Source organism: Saccostrea cucullata, unplaced genomic scaffold (assembly GCF_032062105.1).
Source record: "Saccostrea cucullata isolate Sc308-1 unplaced genomic scaffold, CSIRO_AGI_Scuc_v1 ctg948, whole genome shotgun sequence".
In the NCBI taxonomy this organism is placed as follows: Eukaryota; Metazoa; Mollusca; class Bivalvia; order Ostreida; family Ostreidae; genus Saccostrea; species Saccostrea cuccullata.
Genome location: NW_026925011.1, coordinates 133999 through 160162, shown reverse-complemented (window position 1 = coordinate 160162; position 26164 = coordinate 133999). Strand labels below are relative to the sequence as shown.

General features: G+C 34.7%; 1 protein-coding gene across 1 annotated transcript; it reads right to left on the bottom strand.

The window, feature by feature from the left end:
• Window positions 1-1782: 1782 nt before the first annotated feature.
• Window positions 1783-24167, bottom strand: LOC134267825 (uncharacterized). Its single transcript, XM_062750041.1, has 32 exons — window positions 23915-24167; window positions 23471-23609; window positions 23002-23238; window positions 22404-22676; window positions 22004-22122; window positions 21754-21867; window positions 21277-21454; window positions 20986-21136; window positions 20731-20834; window positions 20398-20560; window positions 20165-20286; window positions 19851-19927; window positions 19487-19691; window positions 19188-19357; window positions 18680-18816; window positions 18315-18444; window positions 14211-14230; window positions 12362-12561; window positions 11868-12128; window positions 11331-11591; window positions 10821-10939; window positions 10620-10736; window positions 8165-8342; window positions 7670-7820; window positions 7204-7307; window positions 6794-6956; window positions 6590-6705; window positions 6410-6492; window positions 5378-5588; window positions 5029-5189; window positions 4482-4612; window positions 1783-2584 (listed from the first exon to the last, which is right to left on the bottom strand). Exons 1-32 carry the CDS (start codon window positions 24164-24166, stop codon window positions 2437-2439), a joined length of 4995 nt encoding a protein of 1664 aa, XP_062606025.1. The 5' UTR covers window position 24167; the 3' UTR covers window positions 1783-2436.
• Window positions 24168-26164: the final 1997 nt, after the last annotated feature.

The following is a 26164-nucleotide window of genomic DNA, read 5'->3' as shown; positions in this document are numbered from 1 at the left end:
AATATTTGTATCTAATTCAATGAAAAAACATTAAACTACTGAAACTTTTAAAATAATATTTGATAGGCACAATATAAAGAGTTCATAAACTATTTCAAAATGAAATTCACTATCCCTAGTTCAGACACCAAAGTGGGGCTTTAATTGTTAAATATATATTATAATGCATTATACCCTTAAAAGCTGTTTGCATCGTAAAAAAAATTCATGGTTGTGGGTCAGTTGATCATATATAATCATGAATATGGAGGTAACGAACAGTATTCAGTATCAAAGTCCATAAAACAATACAAAATAGGAGCAGAGCAAATACGGACCTCTTAAACATCAGAGATAGGATCAGGTGCCATGGAGGAGTAAGCATCCCCTGCTGACCGGTCACACCCGCCGTGTGCTCCTTGTCATGATCGGAAAATAACGGAAAAATCCGTAGTCAATTCAGTGTATAAATAATGGACTAACAATAAGTATGAAAAATGTCAGTCAGCATTTGACTCATTGATAAATTGTATTTGCTGACAAGAACATTGTATCGACAAAAGAACTTACGAAATTATGTCTTTAAACGATGCTGCTGATTTATTAAAAAAAAAAAAATACATATACGAGGGGTGATCAAAAAGTTCGCGAACTATCTCAATATTTACAAAACCACAACATAGATCAGAATGAAATTGGGCACACCTATAGTCATGCACATGTTTTATAAATAGCACATGAAAAGTAATTATTTTCTCCATCATTGCGACGTCACAATGTGAAAATGACATCAATATGTAGGTGACTCGTGACGAAAATTGGTTGCCCCAGTCTTACTCTAGTAAGGAACGGCTGTAAAGTTAAGCGTATAACTTAGAAATTCCTTTGAAGTAATTTATGATAATAAAATAATTTATAATAATATAAGGTTTATGAAGACAATATACTTTCCAGACTTTCAATAATAAATTTTATGGATTGTTTTAGTGAAGGGTGGGGGTTGGTTCAAAATGCTTTTTTGTTTTGTAGCCCAGCGAAGGCAAGCTGGGGAAGAGATGTGTCTGTTGTTGGGCAATTTGTTATTGAATATCTTAACAATTATGATTAAATCCCTAAAATGTTGTTTACGAAGTATATTAAATATGATAAAAAGAACAGCTACAAAAATAGTTGAATATTTTAACAATTTATATAATAATTAAATCCAAATGGACTAAAAAAATATTGTTTACTTTATGACTTTGTCAGTATATTAAATATGATAAAAAGAGAGGGTCACTTTAAAAAATAATAAACACTGAAACGCAGTTTTATTTGTTTTATGGAAGTTCTTCAATTTGTTCCGAATTTTAAAATTGAGAGCAGTATATATTCTAAAAGTCATCTACAATTATCCTAAAATCCATGTCCCCTAAGTCCGGGAGTCATGGAGGTGAGATGGCCAAATAAAGAAATCTGTTGAAACGTTTATCTTCTCCCATGTATTAAAAATTAAGGTACACTTAACAAATTGTTAAGTCTTTGGACAAGAGTCTATATTTCCAGGTCTAGGTGAGGCCAAATTGGCCATATATTGACAAACCCATTGATACAAAATTAGATCTGTGGTCATTTTAATTTTTGACCAACTACGACCCATATTTATAGAACTGGGCGTCGATTGGAGATAATACTGCACCCAGGGACCAAGAAAATAAAGATAGAGACTGAAATCATTGTAATCAGTTAGATAGTGTTCCCACTGAAAGTCTTCTTAAAAGGATGCTCAAAACTTTGATAACTTCAATAAATACATAACAAACATTTATGTATTATAGTGTGTTTTTATTCAGTGTTTTTCAGATAAGACAACGTTATAAAAATGTATCTAGATAATTTAAAATGAATCTAAACTTGAGGTGTATAAAAAAAACATCATTAAAAACTAAAATGAAATTAGATTTATCTGTGCTTAGGTTAGGAGAAATTTCTAAAAGAAAAAGAATACATCTTTGAAATAAGTCAATGATGCTCTGTAGGAAGCATTGTTAGTAACGGTGAATATCTTTTATGATGTAAAGTTCATAGTTATGTTACAAATACAAAATATACCGGGGAAATTTGAGGGAAAAAAAAATTGCAAAATAAAAATCATTGACTTTTGAATATGAAAAGAGCATTTCTGAATCTTATGAAATGCTTTTGTTTTGGCTAACTCTATAGCATAACATAAGAAAGATCTTACAGTTAAAATAGAATGACCCTATTACACAAATTAACGGGGGTCATGTTTCCTGAAAGCATAGTAGGAAGGATTGATGATTTCAGTCATCTCTAAAATGTTTTTGTCTTAGAAATCCATGTGGATATGCATTTGCAATTTGCACTATCTATGAGTAGCTCAGTAGCCACAGAGCTAATACCCTAAGTTTCACCTGAAGGTGTAAAAGTAAGAGTAAAATGTGCACAAGGAATAGGTCACGGCTCATCCTGTATTTGCAGGTTGATGTATCCGGAAATGTCCACCAGTTCCTTGCTGTCAAAGCTACCACTTATCTGATGGCGCCCGCTTCTGTTCACCGTGACCTTAATCTTTTCTTTCCACACAGAGTTGCCTGGAATGTCCCTAAAACAAAATCATAATTAATTGAATAATTAAATAAAACATGGAAATAACGAACAATATTCAAAATCAAAAATCCATAAAACAATACAAAATAGGAGCAGAACATGGACCTCAAAAACATCAGAGGTGGGATCAGGTGCCATGGAGGAGTGAACATCTCCTGCCGACCGGTCACACACGCCGTGTGCTCCTTGTCATGATTGGGAAATAACGAAAAACCCGTCGTCAATTTAGTGTATTAAAAAAATGGGCTAAAAGAGAGTATGAAAAGCGTCTGTCAGCATTTTACTTTATGATAAAATGTATTTGCTGACAAGGTCATTGTATCGACCATAGAACTTACCAAATGATGACTTTAAACGAGACTGCTGATATTGTTTCATCAACTTGTTTGTCAATAATTTACCTCGTTTTAGAATTTGTTCATACGTAGAGCATGCTCTTGCGTATCGAATCAACTGAGATATATTAACTCCGTATGCAGGTGATAGAGGTATATTGCTGCATAAGTAAGCGAAGTTGACGATTTAAAAGTTGCAAATACATGTATATTATGCGACAAGAGTGTTTCTTTAAAGTGTTTTTTAACAAGAGGCCCATGGGCCACATCGCTCACCTGAGCACTGTTGATAGAAAAAGTAGAAATTGGTTTATTATTGAAAAGTTTAAATCCAAAAGTTCCCATGACCAATCATGGCTTTGCTTTTAAATTTTTATTTTCCTATGTCAAAACTTTGACTTGTGGCAATGATTTGAACAAATTTGAATCTACACATTAAGCTTCCATATAAATATGTATTATAACTATGTTATCATTATTTTATGTAAAACTTTGGTTGGCCATTTTGGCCCCGCCCTACCCCCGGGGTCATGATTTGAACAAACTTGAATCTACACTACCTGAGGATGCTTCCATATAAATATAATAAAGCCATTATGGCTTTGCTATTCTTGAGAAGAAGATTTTGAAAGAATTTTCCTATATATTTCTATGTAAAACTTTGGTCGGCCATTTTGGTATTTCCATGAATTATTGAATCACAAAGATTTCCATATAAATATGATCATTTCTTTGCTATTCTTGAGAAGAAGATTTTTAAAGAATTTTCCTATATATTTCTATGTAAAATTTGCATTTTGGCAAAGACTAACTAGGCACAGTGGTTCTTGAGAAGAAGATTTTTAAAACATATTAATTCCCAATTATCTCCCCTTGAATGAGGGCGTGGCCCTTCATTTGAACAAATTTGAATTCCCTTCACCCAAGGATGCTTTATGGCAAGTTTGGTTGAAATTGTCCACAGACAGACGGACGCCGGACAAAATGTGATCAGAAAAGCTCACTTGAGCCTTCGGCTCAGGTGAGCTAAAAATATATTCTTTACAAATAAAGAAGGTACGGAATTACCAATTTTTCTCATCAAAACACTTGCAATACTTCCACCTTTATTCATTTAAGCAGTAGTTATCATTTTTTCACAAACAAAGCGGTACTAGCATTTCCTTTTTTAACTAACACCTATGGTATTTCCAATTATACACAAAGATTTCTGTATTTCCACTGCTGCTGTAATTTGCACAAAGACTAAAGACAGTGACTAAATTTCCACAAACATTTGCGATATTTCTAACTCTTTACACAAACACGACATTTTCACCTCTTTATACTTGCGGCTTTTCCATTTTCATCTACATACTTGCAATTTCTCTTGGACAAACAATTACGGTATCCACCTCTTTACTTTCCAACAATTACGGTTTTTCATCGGAACATTTTTTAAAAGTTATTTTGTCTTATTTAACTGGTAATTCATTTCCACCTCTTTACACAAACAATTAAGGTCCATGTATACATCTTCACACAAAAATATCTCTACCACTATACACAAATACTTACGGCATATCCATTTCTTCATCTTCTACCACTCCATCCAGGTCAAGCTTACATTCTGTCAGTTTATAGGGAAGTGAGTTCTTAAAAGATACCGTTAAATCAAACGGCTCTCCTTTAAATGTTAGTAATGGAGCCTGCAAATAAAGCGACATTTGGGTTGCATATGTAGATTTGTAAATAACAGTGTTTATTTTATTTCAATGTGTTTATCATCTTACTCCTTGCCCTCTCTTTGTTAGCCCCCCTCTCAATTTTCAACCCTGTCTCCCATTTTTACTTGCCCGATCCAGAGGTGAGTTATGTCAGTCCCAGGTAAAAAAGGCCATTTTAAAGTTAACATAATTGTGAGTAAAACTAAAGCAGATAAAGCATGACTTGTAATTGCCTACCACATAAGTTAACACAACTTTACAGAAAATTAAGGTTGACATGTAATTCTTCATTATGCTTTCCATGCTACAGTATTACGTACAAGACATTCTATGGGACCAATGTTAAATAATTTTTGATAACAACTTGATTAGCCAGTATAGATAGAACAATGAATTACATCAAAAGACAGGTCGGGCCTTCTTAAGCGGAAGTCATCCGTCTTCATGTACATTGCACCGGTTTCTTGGACAAAAGCGCTGACACGAATTTCCATGGCACACTGCTCAACAAGAAATGGTATGTATGTTTTTCCTGTAACTTCATGCTTGATAGTATGTTCTAAAACAAAATGTGAAAGAGGTGAAAAATACACAAATTCAGTTAATTTGAACATTACTTTATGATATTTCAAAAATATATTTGTCTTAAATTCGAACTGGTTTCTACCGTTGTGTCAAACGTAACTTCTACAAAACGCTTGCAAGTCATTTATGTGCTTGGTTATTAGTTACTAGTATTATTTGTACCTTCTTCAGACTTTCCAGAAAGGACGATGTCGTTGAAGCTATGACTAGTGACCTTGGAGACGATTTCGCCAGTGTAGCGCTTTGTGAAGACGTCTATTGTCAGACTAGCAATGGTCCTCTCCTCCTCACATAGTTTCTTTATTTTGACTTTTACCGTAAAATTCTCGCCCACCATTATTCCATCCTCGTCCAAAAGACTCACTTTTATATCCTTTAATTTGAATATTGTAAGATTACCATTTAATATTTATTGGAAATATTATATAAACATTGCATATTGAAGATTAATTTTGATGGACCTTTTCCAATATACATGTATGTATGTATGTCAACTGCATACATGACTATGCAGTGCTAACATATAATACTAGACAGACCAGTTTCCAATTTTGTTGGCGTTATTTCACAAAATTTATTTATACTAAAACTTTTCTCTTAGTTACACAATAACATGTATATTTGGGAAAACATTTTAACCTGATGTGCTTTTGTGAACAAACTAAATATACGATTTCGTTTTTTCAGTCTTTATGCAGTTTCATTATAGTCATTTAGCAAAATCCTTCAGATTTCATCTTAAAATTCCCCTGAATTGCTTTTGATTAAGTTTATATTGGGATTGTTTGGCGGTCACATTAATGTAATACTAGTAAGAATTCAGAAAATGTATTGCACTCGAAAAAACGTTTGGGCTCCGACAGATACTGTTATATGATAGTGTCCTCACAATGTCAAGATTTTGTGATTTCGGAACTCTGCATAGAGTTCACCCTCACAATGTCAAGATTGTGTGATTTCGCTCCGAAATCACCAAACATTGACATTGTGAGGATGGTTAGTACCATGTGTACTTGTTCAGCTGCAGCTATATATTAGATTGAGGTAAATTATCAACTATGGTTGTAGAAAGTTATTTTTAATATATACGAATATTAAAACAAGATTCAATTATTCACAGCAACTGATTTTCATGATAATTTACAGAATGTGCAACAAACTAAATGATATCAAACAGATGTTAAGTTGTATGACCTTGTTCATGGGTTTTAGCAGCTTTCGGTCGTTCTTGGACATCGTAGAGGCACGGGTAACTGTAATTCTTTCTTCTAACGTACCTGTTTGTACACATTTATGCATGTTTTTCATATAGTAGTCTAGTATATAAAAATAGTTTTAATGTTGAAAAGAATTTAAGCCATAAGCCCTACTAACCCTCTTTATATTTGTAATGTTCCGTAATGTCCTCCCTGGATTTCTCGGCTCCTACTCCTTGCGTCGCAGAAAAAGGTTCGCCATCAGCAATTTTCGTACTGATGCATCTACCAACGCTTAAAACCAAGAAAATGCAAATTGTAAACTGTATTAACTTGCATAAAATTCAATGTTGTAAAAAAAAAACATTTATAATTGACCTACTCGTTTGTATCTGAATACAGTAGCTGCCACTTGTCATCTTCCAGGACCTGCCAAATCATTTTGTCGGCATTGACCTCGGCAAATACGAAGCCTGTGTCGTAGTTCAGAGAACACTCGCCCTTCTTAATGGCTGCGATTGATGTTGGGCCACAGCAGTACACATCTATTGCACATATGTGTATATAAAAGGTTAAATCACAAATAAATGTTATTGTAATAGAGTCTATATTGAATTATTGCAAGTTTCAGATATATATGAGAAATTTGCTTACATTTCTTCAAACTTGATATACACCCCAATTGGTTTTAAGATAAATTGATCAATTCATTTTACGATTACTAAATTTCATTTGAAATAAGATATTCTATTTCCCCCAAAAAGGTTTTAAATCAAAAGCTAAATGACTGACTTCCACTAAGTTCCTGGGGTGTAGCATCTATTGCTTGCCACCCATCGTAGGTGCTTCCCAGATCTTTGCGAGCCATCCATACTTCATTCCAGACGTGAAAATTCCTATAAAAATTGTTAAGATTTTGTAAAACAAGCAGTTAGAAATTCTTATCGATTAAAAGGAAAAAGTTCCGAGCTAGTAAATCCTTGCAATGTTCCCTCCTGTCCTACAAAATTTAGAAGACATTATTTTATATTGGGGGTATGCCAGGGACATCAACGTTAGTTGGAGACGCGTTGGAAACGCTTCGCTCTTTATGCAAATTATCCCACTTTTCGAACTATTGTTGATGCCCTGGCATACCTAACAAACAAAACTGATTGCTTTCTAAAATATCATAACCAACGATAATCCAAAACAAAAATCTCACCTAATTTCTATTTTTTTTTTTTTTGTATATAAAAGGAAAAGAAATAGGACGCACCAGACTGAATCGTTGGAGAGTTCTGGGACTTTTTCCAATTTTCCATTTTCGTTTTTACGCATGACGGTATCTATGGTGAGGCTACAATCTGTGTCGTGAGCAGAACTAAAGTTTGTCACGCTTCTTGCAGGCAGGCCTAGCGCTCTACAAACTAGATGCATCGACAACAATTAAATTAATTTCTACAAGAAATATTTTACAAAAATTATTCTAGAAAAGTTTTTTGGAACGTATATATATGTACTTCAACAGTTCGATGCTATATTTAGCAATTAAGAATCATGGCACTAAGAACTCAGTTTTCAATAACAATAAGTTCATTGTTTCAGAATAATAACCAAGGGTACAGGAATACCTAAACTTGAAGGTGTTTGTAACTGTGTCTTCCTTTTAAAAAAAGAATATGTTATCAATGCGTTTTTATCATTGAAGATATCTAGATGTAACAAATCAACGGGAATTCTAAAAAAAAAAATGTTTGCCTTCGATAATAACCTGTAGTCACGAGTCCCGAGAATACCCAGCATTGACCAAAACAAACGGGATCCCCGCCATTTTCCTCATATTGACGCAATATTTTTGGACTTCCGGACCAGTGAGTCGGTTTCCGGCCGTCACTGTAGTCTCCACTCCAGTTTCCAACAAGTACCCCATCATCATCTTGGCAGTTTATCTGTAGACGTACAAAAGTTAAATTAAGATAAAAGCTAGTGCAAATCTGGCTACAAGATACTATCATGTGATTTATACTATATATTATGAGTAGATCTAAAATTTAGATGGATTGTACTTATGATTTAACTAATTGTGCGAAATTATATATTTGATTTTATTGATTGTGATCTGTAATAATATTCACGAATTTACTTACGGTGATTTGTGATTATATTCACGATTTTACTGATGGTGATGTGTGATTATATTCACGATTTTACTGATGGTGATGTGTGATTATATTCACGATTTTACTGATGGTGATGTGTGATTATATTCACGATTTTACTGATGGTGGTGTGTGATTATATTTACGATTTTACTGATGGTGATGTGTGATTATATTTACGATTTTACTGATGGTGATGAGTGATTATATTTACGATTTTACTGATGGTAATGTGTGATTATATTTACGATTTTACTTATGATGATGTGTGATTATATTCACGATTTTACGGATGGTAATGTGTGATTATATTTACGATTTTACTTATAGTGATGTGTGATTATATTCACGATTTTACTGATGGTGGTGTGTGATTATATTTACGATTTTACTGATGGTGATGTGTGATTATATTTACGATTTTACTGATGGTGATGTGTGATTATATTTACGATTTTACTGATGGTAATGTGTGATTATATTTACGATTTTACTTATGATGATGTGTGATTATATTCACGATTTTACTGATGGTGATGTGTGATTATATTCACGATTTTACTGATGGTGGTGTGTGATTATATTTACGATTTTACTGATGGTGATGTGTGATTATATTTACGATTTTACTGATGGTGATGAGTGATTATATTTACGATTTTACTGATGGTAATGTGTGATTATATTTACGATTTTACTTATGATGATGTGTGATTATATTCACGATTTTACGGATGGTAATGTGTGATTATATTTACGATTTTACTTATAGTGATGTGTGATTATATTCACGATTTTACTGATGGTGGTGTGTGATTATATTTACGATTTTACTGATGGTGATGTGTGATTATATTTACGATTTTACTGATGGTGATGTGTGATTATATTTACGATTTTACTGATGGTAATGTGTGATTATATTTACGATTTTACTTATGATGATGTGTGATTATATTCACGATTTTACTGATGGTAATGTGTGATTATATTTACGATTTTACTTATAGTGATGTGTGATTATATTCACGATTTTACTGATGGTGGTGTGTGATTATATTTACGATTTTACTGATGGTGTGTGTGATTATATTTACGATTTTACTGATGGTGATGTGTGATTATATTTACGATTTTTCTGATGGTAATGTGTGATTATATTTACGATTTTACTTATGATGATGTGTGTGATTATATTCACGATTTTACTGATGGTAATGTGTGATTATATTTACGATTTTACTTATGATGATGTGTGATTATATTTATGATTTTACTTATGGTAATGTGTGATTATACCTACGAATTACTGATGGTGCGTGATTATATGTATTTATTGAAGTTATTACAACATGTGTATCAATCGAACACGTGTTTGTCTAGTGTATATGACAGCTGTATGAAGAGTGTCGGTCTGATCAGTTCAAGTATTTATAGAATACAGCTGTTCTACAGGTATTCTGTTAAAGCACGCACGCTTTAGCGTATACTATTGAGATTTGAATGCCATTCGAAGGCTCTTTTTCAGTGCAGTCAGACATCCCCCCGCCGACCCACCCTCACAAGTATCATTTTTGTTTTAATAATTATATGATTTTGTTTTGTAGATTGTATGAGTTGTCAAGAAGGAAAGTCGGAAATAAATATTTTGTATATAATATTAAACGGCACTTACGAGAGCGCTTCTAAATCTATCATATACGTGTTGTTATTTATTTTATAAATTATTTATGTTCGTTTGAGTGGAAACGAATAAGAACACAATTTACGATTTTACTTACGATGATGTGTGATTATATTTACGATTTTACTGATGGTGATCTATGATACTTACGGAGGTGTGTGATAATATTTACGATTTTACTTATAGTGATGTGTGATTATATTCACGATTTTACTGATGATGATGTGTGATTATATTTATGATTTTACTGATGGTAATGTGTGATTATATTTATGATTTTACTGATGGTAATGTGTGACTATATTTACGATTTTACTTACGGTGATGTGTGATTATATTTACGATTTTACTTATGGTGATCTACGATTATACTCAGTATTTACAATTTTACTGATGGTGCGTGAAATCTGAATCGGATCCAACATCCCTTTTGCGTTCACGGTGTTTCCATGAGCTCTCCGTAGAAGGTGAAAGCAAATTTCCAGGATACCCTCCTCAAACTTAAAAAGAAATGAGGTTCATATTAAAACCATGTTAACCCTTGGATTTCATGACTAGTAAACAAAAAAGGAAGAATCACAAACCTGACCAAAATTCCATGTCCTTCCTCCGATTTGTCGATAGTTACCACAGTATACAACTCCTTTGTCGTTCAGAATATACTCATCCAAAAGTTTCTCATCAGAGAGATACACTGGGTCATCTAGCAATAATTTATATTCATTTCAATTTTTCTCCTCTACTTCTGACACATATACTTGAGGGTGTCGTTATAAGGTGCGAGGTCACTTAATTGCGAAAGTGAGTTTCTTTAGTTCGTACATTTATTTTTAATTTACATTACTTTATTTTATCATATATCATTATAATATGATTGATTTGGAATCTTCTCCCAGAACATCGTTGGAACCAAAGGGTATTCTCTCCCTTACACTGCATTCAACCCGGTTGTGAACGGAGAGAAAATCCTAGGGTTCCGACGATGCTCCCAGGAATTCCTATTTTCAGGGATGTCTCGAGCCCTAAGGTACTTGCGAGTTTGTGCCGCATCAGAATTGACAACGAGGCTTTTCTAATGAACATTAAAGTCTAACCTTTACACCAAGGATTCAGCAGAATATTAATGTCTTCCGAAACCTCATAACAATATGCTTTGTCAGACGATTTATCAGATGATGACGTCACGATGCCCAGTGACCATTCGCCAATGACACAAGAACTGGACGGTGTAATGTCCAGACGAACGAAGGATTCTTTGGTCTCCTTTATGTGACATTTCCAGCCATGTTCTGTTTTCTCTGATTTCAGAGGCTCAAGCTGAACTAATGTATTATCTGATGGCTTTGGAAATTTTCCTAGAGATAAACATTTATAGAGATCTAATTACACTTCTAAAATGATATGAGAAACCAAAGGGCTTTTATAATTCTAAAATGTACATATGTAAACCTTAATTTGTAAAATGTATATACATGTGCTAGTATATGTATATATATTTACAGGTACATTTTTGTCTCATATATGATTCTGAGATAATGGTTTTTTTCCGGATAGGGCCATGCAGGTAATTTATGTGGTCTATTACCTTGATACTTGTACAACTAATACTTACAGCTATTAGTTATTTTTACCTGTCATCATCACTAGTTGTAGTGGGTGTTTGTCACGTAAGAAGGGTTGATTGAAGTTGATTTTGATTCTAAAATTTTGACCACGTCTAATTACCAGCTCCGGGGGTAGAGTTTTTCCGTCTTGATCCTTACGAGATTGTGTAAGAGCGTAAAGGGCAGTTCTGTGATTTTTGGCATTGTCTTCAATGTTTAAGTCGACTGAATCCACATGTAGTTCCTTGGAAAGTTCTTCCTTTGTTGCCTTTTCCTCTTTTTCTTCAACTGTAATCACAAAATGATAGTGGTGTTACTGATTGAAATTTAAAATAAAAAGACTACCCGATATCGAACAAACACGAAATGTTCTATGTCCAATGATAAAAGAACTTTGAAGCAACTGGAATTGGTTAGACCAGCAGCGATGTGACCCACTTGCGAAAGGGTAAAAAAAAAAATAAAATAGTAAATGACAATGCACTTGGTTGTTTATACAAAAAACAACAATACATTCATACCATTTTTTGCCGTGTCTACTGTTGATGTAGTCAAAGGTTTGGCAAGGCGCTCATCCCGTGCCCATGGTTCTTCCCTTGTTCGTGGTGGCCCGTATGTGGCAATATTCCGCACAACTGTCGTCGTCGGTTCCTCGCATTCTTGAGTGCTTTCGGTCAGCAACGGGGTGAAATTTCCATTCCGATAAAGTCTTGTATACATCCTGTAAGTATTTTGAAAATGTTTGATGTCGGAGAAGAGGGAAGAAAATAGGAACTGGGAGACAATGTCGACTCTCTCTCTCTCTCTCTCTCTCTCTCTCTCTCTCTCTCTCTCTCTCTCTCTGGTTTGTACTTATCAAAAACCATTGCACTATTTTATGTATCTTTGTGTAGTCTACTTGTGTGCCAACTTATTTTGAAATCAGAAAAAAACTGTAGGAGGAGTAGCGTTTTAAAGGAATTTTACAGAAAATTCTATTTTTAGTAACCATGGTAACACCGTTCATCGAAATCAAAAACCAATGCTCTATTCTATGTATGTTAGTGTAGTCTACTTGTGTGCCAAGTTATATTGAAATCAGACAAAAACTGTAGAAGGAGTAGTGTTTTAAAGGAATTTCACAGAAAATTCTATTTTTAGTAACCATGGCAACACCGTTCATCCAAATCAAAAACCGATGCAGTATTCTATGTATTTTAGTGTAGTTTACTTGTGTACCAAGTTATACTGAAATCAGACAAAAACTGTAGAAGGAGTAGCGTTTTTAAGGAATTTTACACAAAATTCTATTTTTAGTAACCATGGCAACAACGTTCATCGAAATCAAAAACCGATAATTTATTCTATGTATCTTAGTGTAGTCTACTTGTGTGCCAAGTTATTTTGAAATCAGACCAAAACTGTAGAAGGAGTAGCGTTTTAAAGGAATTTCACATAAAATTCTATTTTTAGTAACCATGGCAACACCGTTCATCCAAATCAAAAAACGATGCACTATTCTATGTATTTTAGTGTAGTCTACTTGTGTGCCAAGTTATATTGAAATCAGACCAAAACTGTAGAAGGAGTAGCGTTTTTAAGAAATTTCACAGAAAATTCTATTTTTAGTAACCATGGCAACACCGTTCATCCAAATCAAAAACCGATGCACTATTCTATGTATCTAAGTGTAGTCTACTTGTGTGCCAAGTTATACTGAAATCAAACTAAAATTGTAGGAGGAGTAGCGTTTTGAAAAATTGTTTACAGACGGACAGACAGACAGACGGACGGACGCCGGACGCATTACTATCGCATAAGCTCTTCTGGTCTCTGACCAGTAGAGCTAATTATATGATCTATTATAGCTCTGAAGGAGGAAATGAGCACTTATTGTTATGTTTTGATCGTTTGTGTGAAAATATATACATGTACAGTGAACTATAGTTTTGTGCACCATCGGTACATAGTGTTACAAATTTTTGAAACTCTTGACAAAGTCAAATTTCTGTAACAGTTTATGTACTTTCTTTTGTTACATTATACTAGTATAAAGGATAATGATGATTTATTACCTATGTAAAAATATAAATACATGTACTAGTATATTACTAGGATTACAACACATTTAAAGGGACATGCCTCGACCTAAAACAGCTACCGGTATACATGTATCATATAATAGACACACATATTGTAGATATACTGAAGTAGAGAGAGAGAAAGAGGGAGAAAGATTCACTTGCTTGACACATGTAGTACATGTGTCAAGCGGCGATCATGTACACACCGATTTACTCATCAAATAAAGATGAATATCGCGGAAAAAGGGCAGAGAGAGAGAGAGAGAGACAACGAGAGAGAGAAAATGAGAGAGATAAAGTCACTTACTTGACTGTCTTTGATGGTGCCTTTTAAATTTATGTTGTTTGTAATGATTTAAATTTTTGTTTGCTGTATCTTGGGAGACGGCTTCATAAATACTCGCTACGCTCCACCTAAAATCGTTCATCAAAATAACCGGGAAATCAATGCATGTACCGTAAGCTCAATTGAGCTTCTCAAATGCACCATAAGCATGCCCGAATGCCTGTCGACATGCAATAGGAGTCCTACATATTGTGAACTGGGTGTCAGGTTTTTGCAATGGCGCTCTTTAAACTCTATTCCTATAACAATGCCTCTAGCTGTGGTATTCAAACTCAAGGTTGTTGCACGCTTATTAGCAGCTACTTTATCATGCACAGTGCATTTGAACTCAAAACAAAAGGGGGGCTGTTTATGGCTTTTCTATTTGTTGAATAAATATTCTATTCTATCTTCCGAATGTCTTTCGAAAATTATAAGAACTGTGTGTGTGCCCGCGTGTTCGCTTCACATAGAGTCAACTTTAAATAATATCGCATGATATTGTGCAGTTAAAATAACCAATTTTCTAATAAGTATAACAATATTGCATAATATTGTGCAATCAGAATGCAAGTTTTTTAAAAGATATGTTAAAAAATACTTAGATGGACATGCCCTTATTTTCTTTAGATTATATCTATCCATTATGATCGAGTCCGGATGGCGTGAATAGCTTATTAGGCGCAAGTTGAGAAAAATAGGGGCATGTCTACTCAAGTATTTTGAAACATTGTAAAAAATATCGAAAAACAGTCATAGAACAAGATATGGTAGATTCATTTTTAGCCCCTGGTTTGAAATGTCTCTTTGAACGTTTCTGTAGTTCAAAAACGAACAACTGTTATCATATTCATTATAAAATAAGCATTGATTCTAAGTGATACAATCTAATAATATAAGCAGAGGTCAGAGAAATGTCCCAAAATTTCCAATTTTTCTCATTTCTGTTCTAATTTGAATAAATTTTAAAGCACATTTTGTGTCAGATAACACAGAGCACAACCTATTGCGTAATCTTTGATTCAAAATTAAACTGGGTTAAGAAATATCATTTCAAGATTTCTTAATTGCATACTTTCACAACTTTGAATTACAAATTTTTCTTTTGATTTTCATAGCAAATAAGAGGCCAAATTTGGGCATTAAAGGACCTTGTCCTTTGGTGAAAAACCAGAAGTCTCTGTCGAGACTGTAGCTCTACTGGTTTGTACTTATAAAAAACCATTGCACTATTTTATGTATCTTAGTGTAGTCTACTTGTGTGCCAACTTATTTTGAAATCAAACTAAAACTGTAGAAGGAGTAGTGTTTTAAAGCAATTTCACAGAAAATTCTATTTTTAGTAACTATGGCATCACCGTTCATCAAAATCAAAAACCGATGCATTATTCTATGTATCTTAGTGTAGTCTACTTGTGTGCCAAGTTATTTTGAAATCAGACTAAAACTGTAGAAGGAGTAGCGTTTTAAAGGAATTTCACAGAAAATTCTATTTTTAGTAACCATGGCAACACCTTTCATCCAAATCAAAAACCATTGCACTATTTTATGTATCTTAGTGTAGTCTACTTGTGTGCCAACTTATTTTGAAATCAGAACAAAACTGTAGCAGGATTAGCGTTTTAAAGGAATTTCACAGAAAATTCTATTTTTAGTAATCATGGCAACACCATTCATCGAAATCAAAAATCGATGCACTATTCTATGTATCTTAGTGTAGTCTACTTGTGTGCCAAGTTATTTTGAAATCAGACCAAAACTGTAGAAGGAGTAGCGTTTTAAAGGAATTTCACAGAAAATTCTATTTTTAGTAACCATGGCAACACCGTTCATCGAAATTAAAAACCGATGCACTATTCTATGTATCTTAGTGAAGTCTACTTGTGTGCCAAGTAATATTGAAATCAGACTAAAATTGTAGGAGGAGTAGCGTTTTGAAAAATTGTTTACAGACAGACGGACAGACAGACGGACAGACAGACAGACAGACAGGACGCCGGACGCATTACTATCGCATAAGCTCTTCTGGTCTCTGACCAGTAGAGCTAAAAACTAAGAATCTATAAAGTCAGTACACTGTACAATGATTTGAAACCTCCAAAGCTCAAAAAATTATATACCCTCCTCAGGTGGTAGCTCATCATCCACCAGAGTTTTTAGCTCACCTGAGCCGAAGGCTCAAGTGAGCTTTTCTGATCACATTTTGTCCGTCGTCCGTCCGTCTGTCTGTCCGTCCGTCCGTCTGTCTGTCCGTCTGTAAACTTTTCACATTTTCGACTTCTTCTCAAGAACCACTGGGCCAATTTTGACCAAACTTGGTACAAAGCATCCTTGGGTGAAGGGGAATCTAAATTGTTAAAATGAAGGGACATATCCCCTCGGAAGGGGAGATAATCAAGAAAAGACAAAAATAGGGTTGGGTCATTAAAAAATCTTCTTCTCAAGAACCACTGGGCCAGTAAAGCTGACACTTACGTGGAAGCATCCTGGGGTAGTGTAGATTTTAAATTGTTCAAATCATGACCCCTTGGGGAAGGGCGGGGCCACAATGGGGAATCAAAGTTTTATATAGAAATATATAGGAAAAATCTTTGAAAATCTTCTTCTCAAGAACCACTGGGCCAGAAAAGCTGAAACTTATGTGGAAGCATCCTGGTATAGTGTAGATTCTAAATTGTTCAAATCATGACCCCCGGGGGAAGGGCGGGGCCACAATGGGGTATCAAAGTTTTACATAGAAATATATAGGAAAAATCTTTGAAAATCTTCTTCTCAAGAACCACTGGGCCAGAAAAGCTGAAACTTATGTGGAAGCATCCTGGTATAATGTAGATTCTAAATTGTTCAAATCATGACCCCCGGGGGAAGGGCGGGGCCGCAATGGGGAATCAAAGTTTTACATAGAAAGATATAGGAAAAATCTTTGAAAATCTTCTTCTCAAGAACCACTGGGCCAGAAAAGCTGAAACTTATGTGGAAGCATCCTGGTATAATGTAGATTCTAAATTGTTCAAATCATGACCCTCGGGGGAAGGACGGGGCCACAATGGGGTATCAAAGTTTTACATAGAAAGATATAGGAAAAATCTTTGAAAATCTTCTTCTCAAGAACCACTGGGCCAGAAAAGCTGAAACTTATGTGGAAGCATCCTGGTATAGTGTAGATTCTAAATTGTTTAAATCATGACCCCCGGGGGAAGGGCGGGGCCACAATGGGGAATCAAAGTTTTACATAGAAAGATATAGGAAAAATCTTTGAAAATCTTCTTCTCAAGAACCACTGGGCCAGAAAAAGTGAAGCTTATGTGGAAGCATTTTTGGGTAGTGTAAATTCTAAATTGTAGGAATCATGACCCCCGGGGGAAGGGTGGGGCCATTATAGGGAATCAAAGTTTTACATAGAAAGATATAGGAAAAATCTTTGAAAATCTTCTTCTCAGGAACCACTGGGCCAAAAAAGCTGAAACATATGTGCCCATGGAAAGTTCATGGGGTAGTGTAGATTTCAAAATGTCTAAATTATGATCAGTGGGGTAGGGTGGGGATGCATTATGTATAACAAGGGGGAAATCTGGTAAAGAACAGAATGGTCAAAGCTTCTCAGGTGAGCGATGTGGCCCATGGGCCTCTTGTTTTTTTATCCCCTAATTAAACAATAGAAATGTTAACCTGTGTCCATATTCAATCAGTAGTATCATAAAATGATGAAATTCAAAATCACAAAAGAAATAACACTAAATGAGTGTTTAAAAGAAATTTAATTGCAAGTATATGATGTAAATATTATAAACAAAGTAAATCTCACAGACAGGAACTATCAAATACTAGCATGACTGGTACTCTGTATTTTGTTGGGCATAAAACAACTAGGAAAAAACAAAGTCATCTATCATGAAAAAAAGGTAAATAACTAAAATTTGCTGCTTTTATAGCTATAAAATATTGATTTTATAAAAGTGCAAAAGTTCACAGAATCCTAAGCCTAACACATGACTGACTCAGAGGCATTTCTGTAACAATATGAGCAACAACTGTTTCTTTGTATTAAGTCCAGGTATTAGATCATTTTTTCCCCTTCTATTTGACCTGGACTTCAGCTCTGCCAGAGATGTCTGGGACTTCCAGACTGTCAAACGTAGCAGAGAACTGTTCCATACCGACTCTCCTGGCCTTGACCTTCACAGAGAGGCTCCATTCAGAGTGGGCGGGGACATCTCTACAACAAAGGTCAACCTACTGTTTATACTGTTCTCAAGTAACACAGAATAAAGATATAAAATGAATTTCTGATATAAATGTGACCTTAATTTATAAGATTATATGCATACAGATCCAAAGAGGCATTCCCTAAAGCAACAGTTTTAATCAGGCTGGTAAAATTCTCTAAAAATATCAGTACTGTTTTTTTTAAACATTAAATAAAACTCTTTTAAATGTCATATTATTCTTACTTTTGTGGAATTTCCTTTATTTTTTCAAATCCCGCTCCACCTAAATACAAAACACACTTGGTCATTGGGACAGGTAAAAAGTTTTTAAAGCTGAGTTCAGCTGTAATTTCTTCTCCCTTTTTACAGCTACTGGGCATCTGCAATGGCAAATGGGATTTCATAAAATTGGGAATAATAAAAAACAAGCAAATGTTTATCATAATTATCTGATAAAACACCATGACTGGCAATGCAGGAGTCCCTGGTCTATTAATAAATCCAGCCATACATTTTCTCTTTTCCAGTCAAATAATTTGGTGTTACCAGGATTAAAATAACAGGAAAGGAGAAAATGTATGGCTGGACTGGGAATCAAACCAAGAACTCCTGCATTACTAGTCAGGTGCTCTATACCATCTCTAAGCTATCTAGGCCAATATTCATGGCCTTAATCATTACATGGAACCTGGACCTAAGTATAATACTGGTACCTCCAGGTAAAAGTTTTCTTTTTCCAAGGACAACTTACTTTGATTTCAATATCCGGTCTCCTTAGTCTAAAGTTGTCCACATTGACAATGTTTTCTGTGCTGTTATTCTCCCTGGTAACCGTGGCCGAGATGATGACTTCCATATTGGCTTGTTCTGCTATTTTGTTAAGATAGACACTGGAGGGGACACTCTCCTTTATTGTTTTACCTTCAGAAAAAGGAGGAGAATTTATTTTATATAGAATTAAATTACCAAAAAAAAAAAAATTCTCATTAGTGCTGTGTAATAAATGTGTAATAAAGAGACAGAAGCAATGTGAAAGTGAGTAAGATTTACTTTCTTTTCCCGCCAATGTAAAGCCTGCGAGAGGTTTGAAGAGGATTTTGGATTTAATTTCTCCTGTGTAGAATTTGGAGTAGAGCTCTAGATGTAGCCTGGAGATATCTCTCTTCTGACTGCTGGTGTTGGTGATTTTAAATTCCAGGGAATAATCCTGTCCTACCATTATCCCATCAGTCTTCACAAATTCTATTGTCACATCCTTATGTACAAGTTAGTTAATAAGATAAATATTTCAACTGTACTCATACAGAATTTCACAGTGTTATTACAGTAAGGACATATGAAATGTACTTTTTTAAATGAATTTCCTGACAAATTTTTGCACAAAAGGAATGAAATGGTAGAGAAGACAACATACTTTGGGACTTGGTTTTCCTCGGTGTACCAAAGAAGATTGTGCTGCATTATCAACTGCTCTTTGTGCTTCTCTTGACCCTAAATATTAAAAAAAATATAAATGAAAAAGCCTTTAAAAGTGAAACATATAAATGCATTAAACTGCATACAGCAATAAAAAATATCCAGTTGATGTTTCTGTACAGTAAAAACATGAGATGCAATATATCACTTGATAATACTTGTATCTTTAATATACATGTCTTTGTTTTATTCGTCCATGTAAAACCTTTACAAACAAGAACATTACATAGGAATAAGGATTAGAAGAATAACCTTCTGGGAACTTGTAATCTGAAGTCACATCATGTGGGACATCTTTTAAGCAGCGAGAAATGGTCAGTGATTCTGTGTAAGGTTTACCATCGGGTTTCTTGGAGTAGATCTTTGTGCCAGTCCTGTACATATATAGATAAAAATGTACATAAAAACACCTTTCTGTGCTAAAAGTTGTAGCATTTGAATCCTATAAATAGATATATAAATAAAAATATATTTTTAAAACTTACACAGATGTGTTTATGCCCATGTTGATCCATGTATGTTTGTTAACATACTCCCATCGGATGTGGTCTGAGTTCACTTCCGCAAAAACAAAAGGAAGGTCGTACATCATCTTACAGTTACCAGTCTTAATGGCCGCCACAGGAGCTGGTCCACAACAGTAAATTCCTATGAAAAATAAATAAACATGAGTTCAGATAAGGATTTTGAACATGAAGAAATCTTATTTGTGTCAATCCTTGTCAAATAAACACTTTTACAATGAATGTTATGTATTCGAAATGTTTAGTTATAAATTATGGACTATTACTGGTTGAGTATAGATATACCGTACTAACCATTACTTAACTCCTGAGGTGTAGCATCTATCACCTGCCATCCACAGTACTCATCCTCAAGGTCAGGACGGGCCATCCACACCTCATTCCATACATGGAAATTCCTGAAAAAGTTGTCACATAATGAAACTACAAACAATTTTTTATTGGAAGAAGCCAATGGCCATCTCTTTGTTTCCGAGTGTCACATTTCACAAATTTAGATTGGTATGCACAGTCTAATACCATTTTTTAGCAAAAGCATTTCAAGATTACCAGATGGAATCATTTGATCTTCTTTCATCTTTTTCAAGCATCCCATCAGAATTTCTTTTGAACACGACATCAATGGTTGTGCTACCATCAGTGTCATGTGCCGAGTCAAAGCAGGTCACACTCTTACAGGGCATGCCAATGGCTCGACATACTGTAAGCAAAACAATGGTGCAATTCACAATATTTTTATATTTTAAAAAAAAATTCTGTTGTGTACATGATTAGATAGTATCTGCTGTTTTTTTCTCTCTGTATTTCTAGTAAACTTAATGAATTGTTCAGTTCCGTTACCTGTAGTTACCACGGCAGAGAAGACCCAGCACTGCCCGTACCGGACTGCTTCACCTTTTGACCTTGCATACTGCAGCAGAATGTCAGCACTGCTAATCCACGATGTAGGGCTCTTACCATCTGAGTAATCACCAGACCAGTTACCAACCAACACCCCATCATCATCATTAGAGTTTATCTAATTCAGAAAAACATTTTCATTAAACATATTGTTCTACCCTCTCTCTCTCTCTCTCTTCTACTATCTCTTTCTTTCTTCTACTCTTTCTTTCTATCTTTCTAATATCTTCTTTCTCTCTATATCTCTCTTCTGTTCTCTCTTCTACTCTCTCTTTCCCTTCTTTCTCTCTTCCTACTTTTTTTCTTCACTCTCTCTCTCTTCAGTTTCTTTCTACTCTATCTCTCTCACATGTTTCTTTACCTTGGATCAGGATCTTTTTAAAATTCAAGGAAAGTTTCTACTTTCTGTTAACTCACAATGGCAGATATAGCTCTGGCAATGGTTACTAAGTTAGACATGTGTGGTCCTACAGTATAATCATGAGATTTCCTCAGCAGGGAAAAGCACACCTCCAAAATTCCTTCTTCAAACTGAAATGAGATACAATTAAAGTCATTATACTGAGTATTTTAAACAAAGTATCAAAACATTTTCATATCCATTTTCTATAAATTTATAACTCTATTTAGAAAAATTGTAGCAGACATATTGCAAGCAATGAGAAACCTGAGCATAATTCCAGACTTTTGCCCCAATCATGTCAGAACTGCCCTGGAAAACTGCACCCTGGTCATTTAGTACATATTCTTCTAACAAGTCTGTGTTCTTCATATATACAAGGTCATCTGTGAAAATTACATATACATTACTAACCATACAAAATTCATACTGTTGCCTTTATAAGCCCTTTCTCTGTCATATATGATCTGAAAAGAATAAGTGCCCAAGAACTTAAAATAAAAACTCACTTTCAAAAAAAAATTAAGACTTAAAGTAAGTTATTCAATTATATATTGAAAAATGTCTACATGTATTTTCTTAGATTTTTCAAGGCAAGCTGGATGAGATGCTTTATTGATTATCTGTAATCTGTGCTGTAAATTTTTGCTATGTGACTGAGTTATACCTTTACACCAAGGATTCAGGAGAATGTTGATGTCAGCTGGACACTCAAACTCATCCTTATGGACCTTGTTTTCCCCAGTTTTGCTCTCAGCGGAGATGAAGAGTGACCACTCCCCTATGATACAGTTAGCTGGGGCCCACACCCCCAGGGTGACAGACTCCTTATCCTGACCGGCCAGACGAGCGTACCAGCTGTTTGGGTCTATGTTCTGTCGACCACTCTTGTCCACTGCCACGGTAACATCAGTTCCATTAGTTAAATTACTGTTTGCCCCTACAAGTTATATATAACAGATTGTACATATGTAAAACAAAACACACACAGATGTACATGTGACAAAGACTTTTCATTCAAGTCTTTGGTATAATAGATGGAAATACTGGTACAGCACTAGCACTATATTTACAGCAAACACACTCACAAATTGGTAAACAAAATGAAAGTTTACTGTGCACTATAAAGTTATGTTAAAAGAATAATTGAATTATTTGGAAGTTTTGCAATTATCACAATGATTTACTGAAAGATGATTTGACAAAAAAAAAAACAGCTTTATTATTATTAAAAAATTTCTTAAGATCAATGGGATCTTTCAAACCTGTTGTAAAGTGAAGAAACAGATCATGCTTTGTTTTGTTGTATTCCCGGTCCAGTTTTAGGATGACATTGAATTCCTGGCCTCTGCGGATGATGAGCTCTCGTTTGCCCTCTGGGAGCTGAGTCAACTCAAACTTATCAGTGTGGTGGGCCTTACAGTTGTTCTGGATGTCAAAGTCTACGTCCTTAATGTTTACAGGTCTCTTGCTAGCTCTCTCCTTTTCCAACCTCTCACGCTCTGAAACACCATGAAAAATAATGTCATGTTATGGTGAATGATTCAGACTCTGCAATATTGATTTTCTAGTTGTTCTAGCCTCTAGGTTTACAAAATTTACCTGTATCTTTAAATAATTAGATTTTTGAGCATTGTACTCTTTTAAATTGTTGAGCAACTTAAGAACATCACAAATGTATCAAAAAACTGGATTATTTGTGAAGGATAAACTATAAGTATCCTTTCCATCTACCTTCTTTTTCCTTTTTCTCCTTTTCTTTCATTTTTTCTAGCAATTCTTCAGCTTCTTTTCTCTCTTTCTCTAGTCTTTCTTCTTCTTTCTTTCTTCTTTCTCTTTCTTTCTCTCTTTTTTCCTTCTCCCTAGTATTGGCCTACAAACAGAAATAAAACTCCCCTATAGGACACTCAAAATCATCCTGATCCCTCCTGTTGTACACTTCAATGAATTAGCATTCTAGAAGTTTGTTGAACATCCAAATTCTGTCACTCAATAAAATAAATATACAGTCTTGACCATGTCCAAATAAAAAGAGATGAACAAGAAGGTTAATAATTACTGAGAAGAATTAAAGACTCTTTTTTGGCATTGATTGCATCATTTGGTAAAAGACATTTATACTTCACAGACTATTACAATTATTCTCTCTATGTATTATCCCCGCTACTAATTACGTACAGATGAGGGCTGTCTCTCCTCACTCTCCTCCCGCTCCCTTGTGATCCTCTCCCTTTGTCTCCTCGAGGAGGCTGACATCTCCTCCAGGTCCCTCATCCATGGATACGATCGGCGGCGACCGAGGCCGTACCTGTTATACGTGTAGTACCCGGGATAGTAAGAACTGTAGTACCGGCTCCTATTTCTCCTACTGTCATACCCTGTCCTGCCCCTGTACCCCACACGGCCCCTGTATCCAACCCGACGTGGCATTCTAACAGGAGAAACACACACTCAATGAGGATATTGTGGGAAAATATTTTTATTAATAAAAAAAAAAAAAACATCTGCTTTTCAAATTAAACTTATATTAATGCTTTTTCAGGGAGAGAAAAATTTAATTAAAAGAAAAAAATTTAAATATGAGCAATCTGCAACACACAAAAAATACAGTTAAAACCGTAGTTCAGATAAAAATGATAATATATATTCCTTATATAGGCATGTATCATTTATAAATCTTCAAAACAATAAATGCAATTCGTACTTGCATTAGTACTTTGATTAGTGAGCTGTGTATAGTACAGGTAAGAGCTTTGACACTCACCTAAATCAGCTTGTATTAATCCTCTGCTACTGTTTACAATCTATAAATACCCGGGACTTCACTGACATGTTCAGTGTACCGAATCAAAAATAAAATCATTATTACTTGACAACAGGACAGTAAACAAACACTAAGCAGGTTCATAGAAAGCTAGGCTTCATCCAATTCAAAATAATGAAAGCTTATATGCTTGACCTTGATGTGGTATTTAAAAATCTGGAGCCAAAAATAGTGATAATTTTTCAGTTGAATACCAGGACACAATATTGTCACTGCTGATTTTTTTAATTACTGGTCTAACAAGCATATTTCTATAGTAAATGAAATCCTGTTAGGAGTATTTGTTAAATCAATATTTGCTATGGGAAACAAATCCGTATACCTAATGGCAAGTTTAAATACCTAAACTTGTTCATCAAAACGGAAATTTAATAAATACATGGATGTACAAAAACATTTTTCAATGTACTCCAAACACATCTTTAAATACCCAAGTTGGGTCATCAAAACAAAAATTAAATGGATGCATTACATGCATCATTTGATTTTGAAATGCGCATAATTATAATCTCAAACTTTCAAGTCATTTCTCAATCTTTCCACTCCTTACTCAGGGACATCAGAACAAAGATCTGGAGATTCAATGATAATCTAATCTATAATTGTCAGTGGTTTACCATTTTTGCATTTTTATGCACCTTGACATATTTTCAAACAATTCAAGATAGGAGAAGATTGAAAACATTTTTACTGAAGATTTACCACCAAATTCAGATTCAGGGTGTGCTTTCAGGATCAAAGCAGCAACACAGCTTATTTGCAGAGCTATGATCTTGAATGATATGATATTATGACCATTACATAGGGAAAGCAAGCATAAAAATTTGATGCTAGGTACCATATCCTGCCTCCCTAGTTACCATATGATAAACATCACAAAAATACTTATACATGTACATGCTTACTTTATATAAGTTTTTTTTTTCATCCTAATGATTTAAATGTAAATTAGATTTATAAATTTACTTTAGTTAAGCTCACTTTGTTAGAATAATAAGTTATTACATGCACTGATAATAAAAAAACCTAGCTAGCATTTAGATGGGTTGTCTGTTGAATAGTCAATAGAGCTTGATATCTACCATCTTGTAGCTGCTAAGTTAGAGCTTGATATCTACCATCTTGTAGCTGCTAAGTTAGACACTATGATCTTGAACACAGTGCTGATGATAACTTACATCACACTTTTATTTACCACTGGCTCAAAAGCCAATCAGAATGTGACAATGAGGCTACATGTACACAAGAGGCCCAGGGGCCACAGCGCTCACCTGAGCACATCGGGCTTGAATTTACCCCCCCCCCCTTCCCCTCAAGTCATTCATCATTTGAACAAACTAGAATCTACACTACCTGAGGATGATTCCATATAAATATCACTAATCATAGCTTTGAAGTACTTGAAAAGAAGATTTCAAAAGATTTCCCTATATATCCCTATGTAAAACTTGGGTCGGCCATTTTGGCCCCACCCTAGCCCCGGGGGTCATGATTGGAACAAACTTGAATCTACACTACCTGAGGATGATTCCACATAGGTTTCATCTTTCCTGGCCCAGTGGTTCTTGAGAAGAAGATTTTTAAAGATTTTTCCTACATATTCC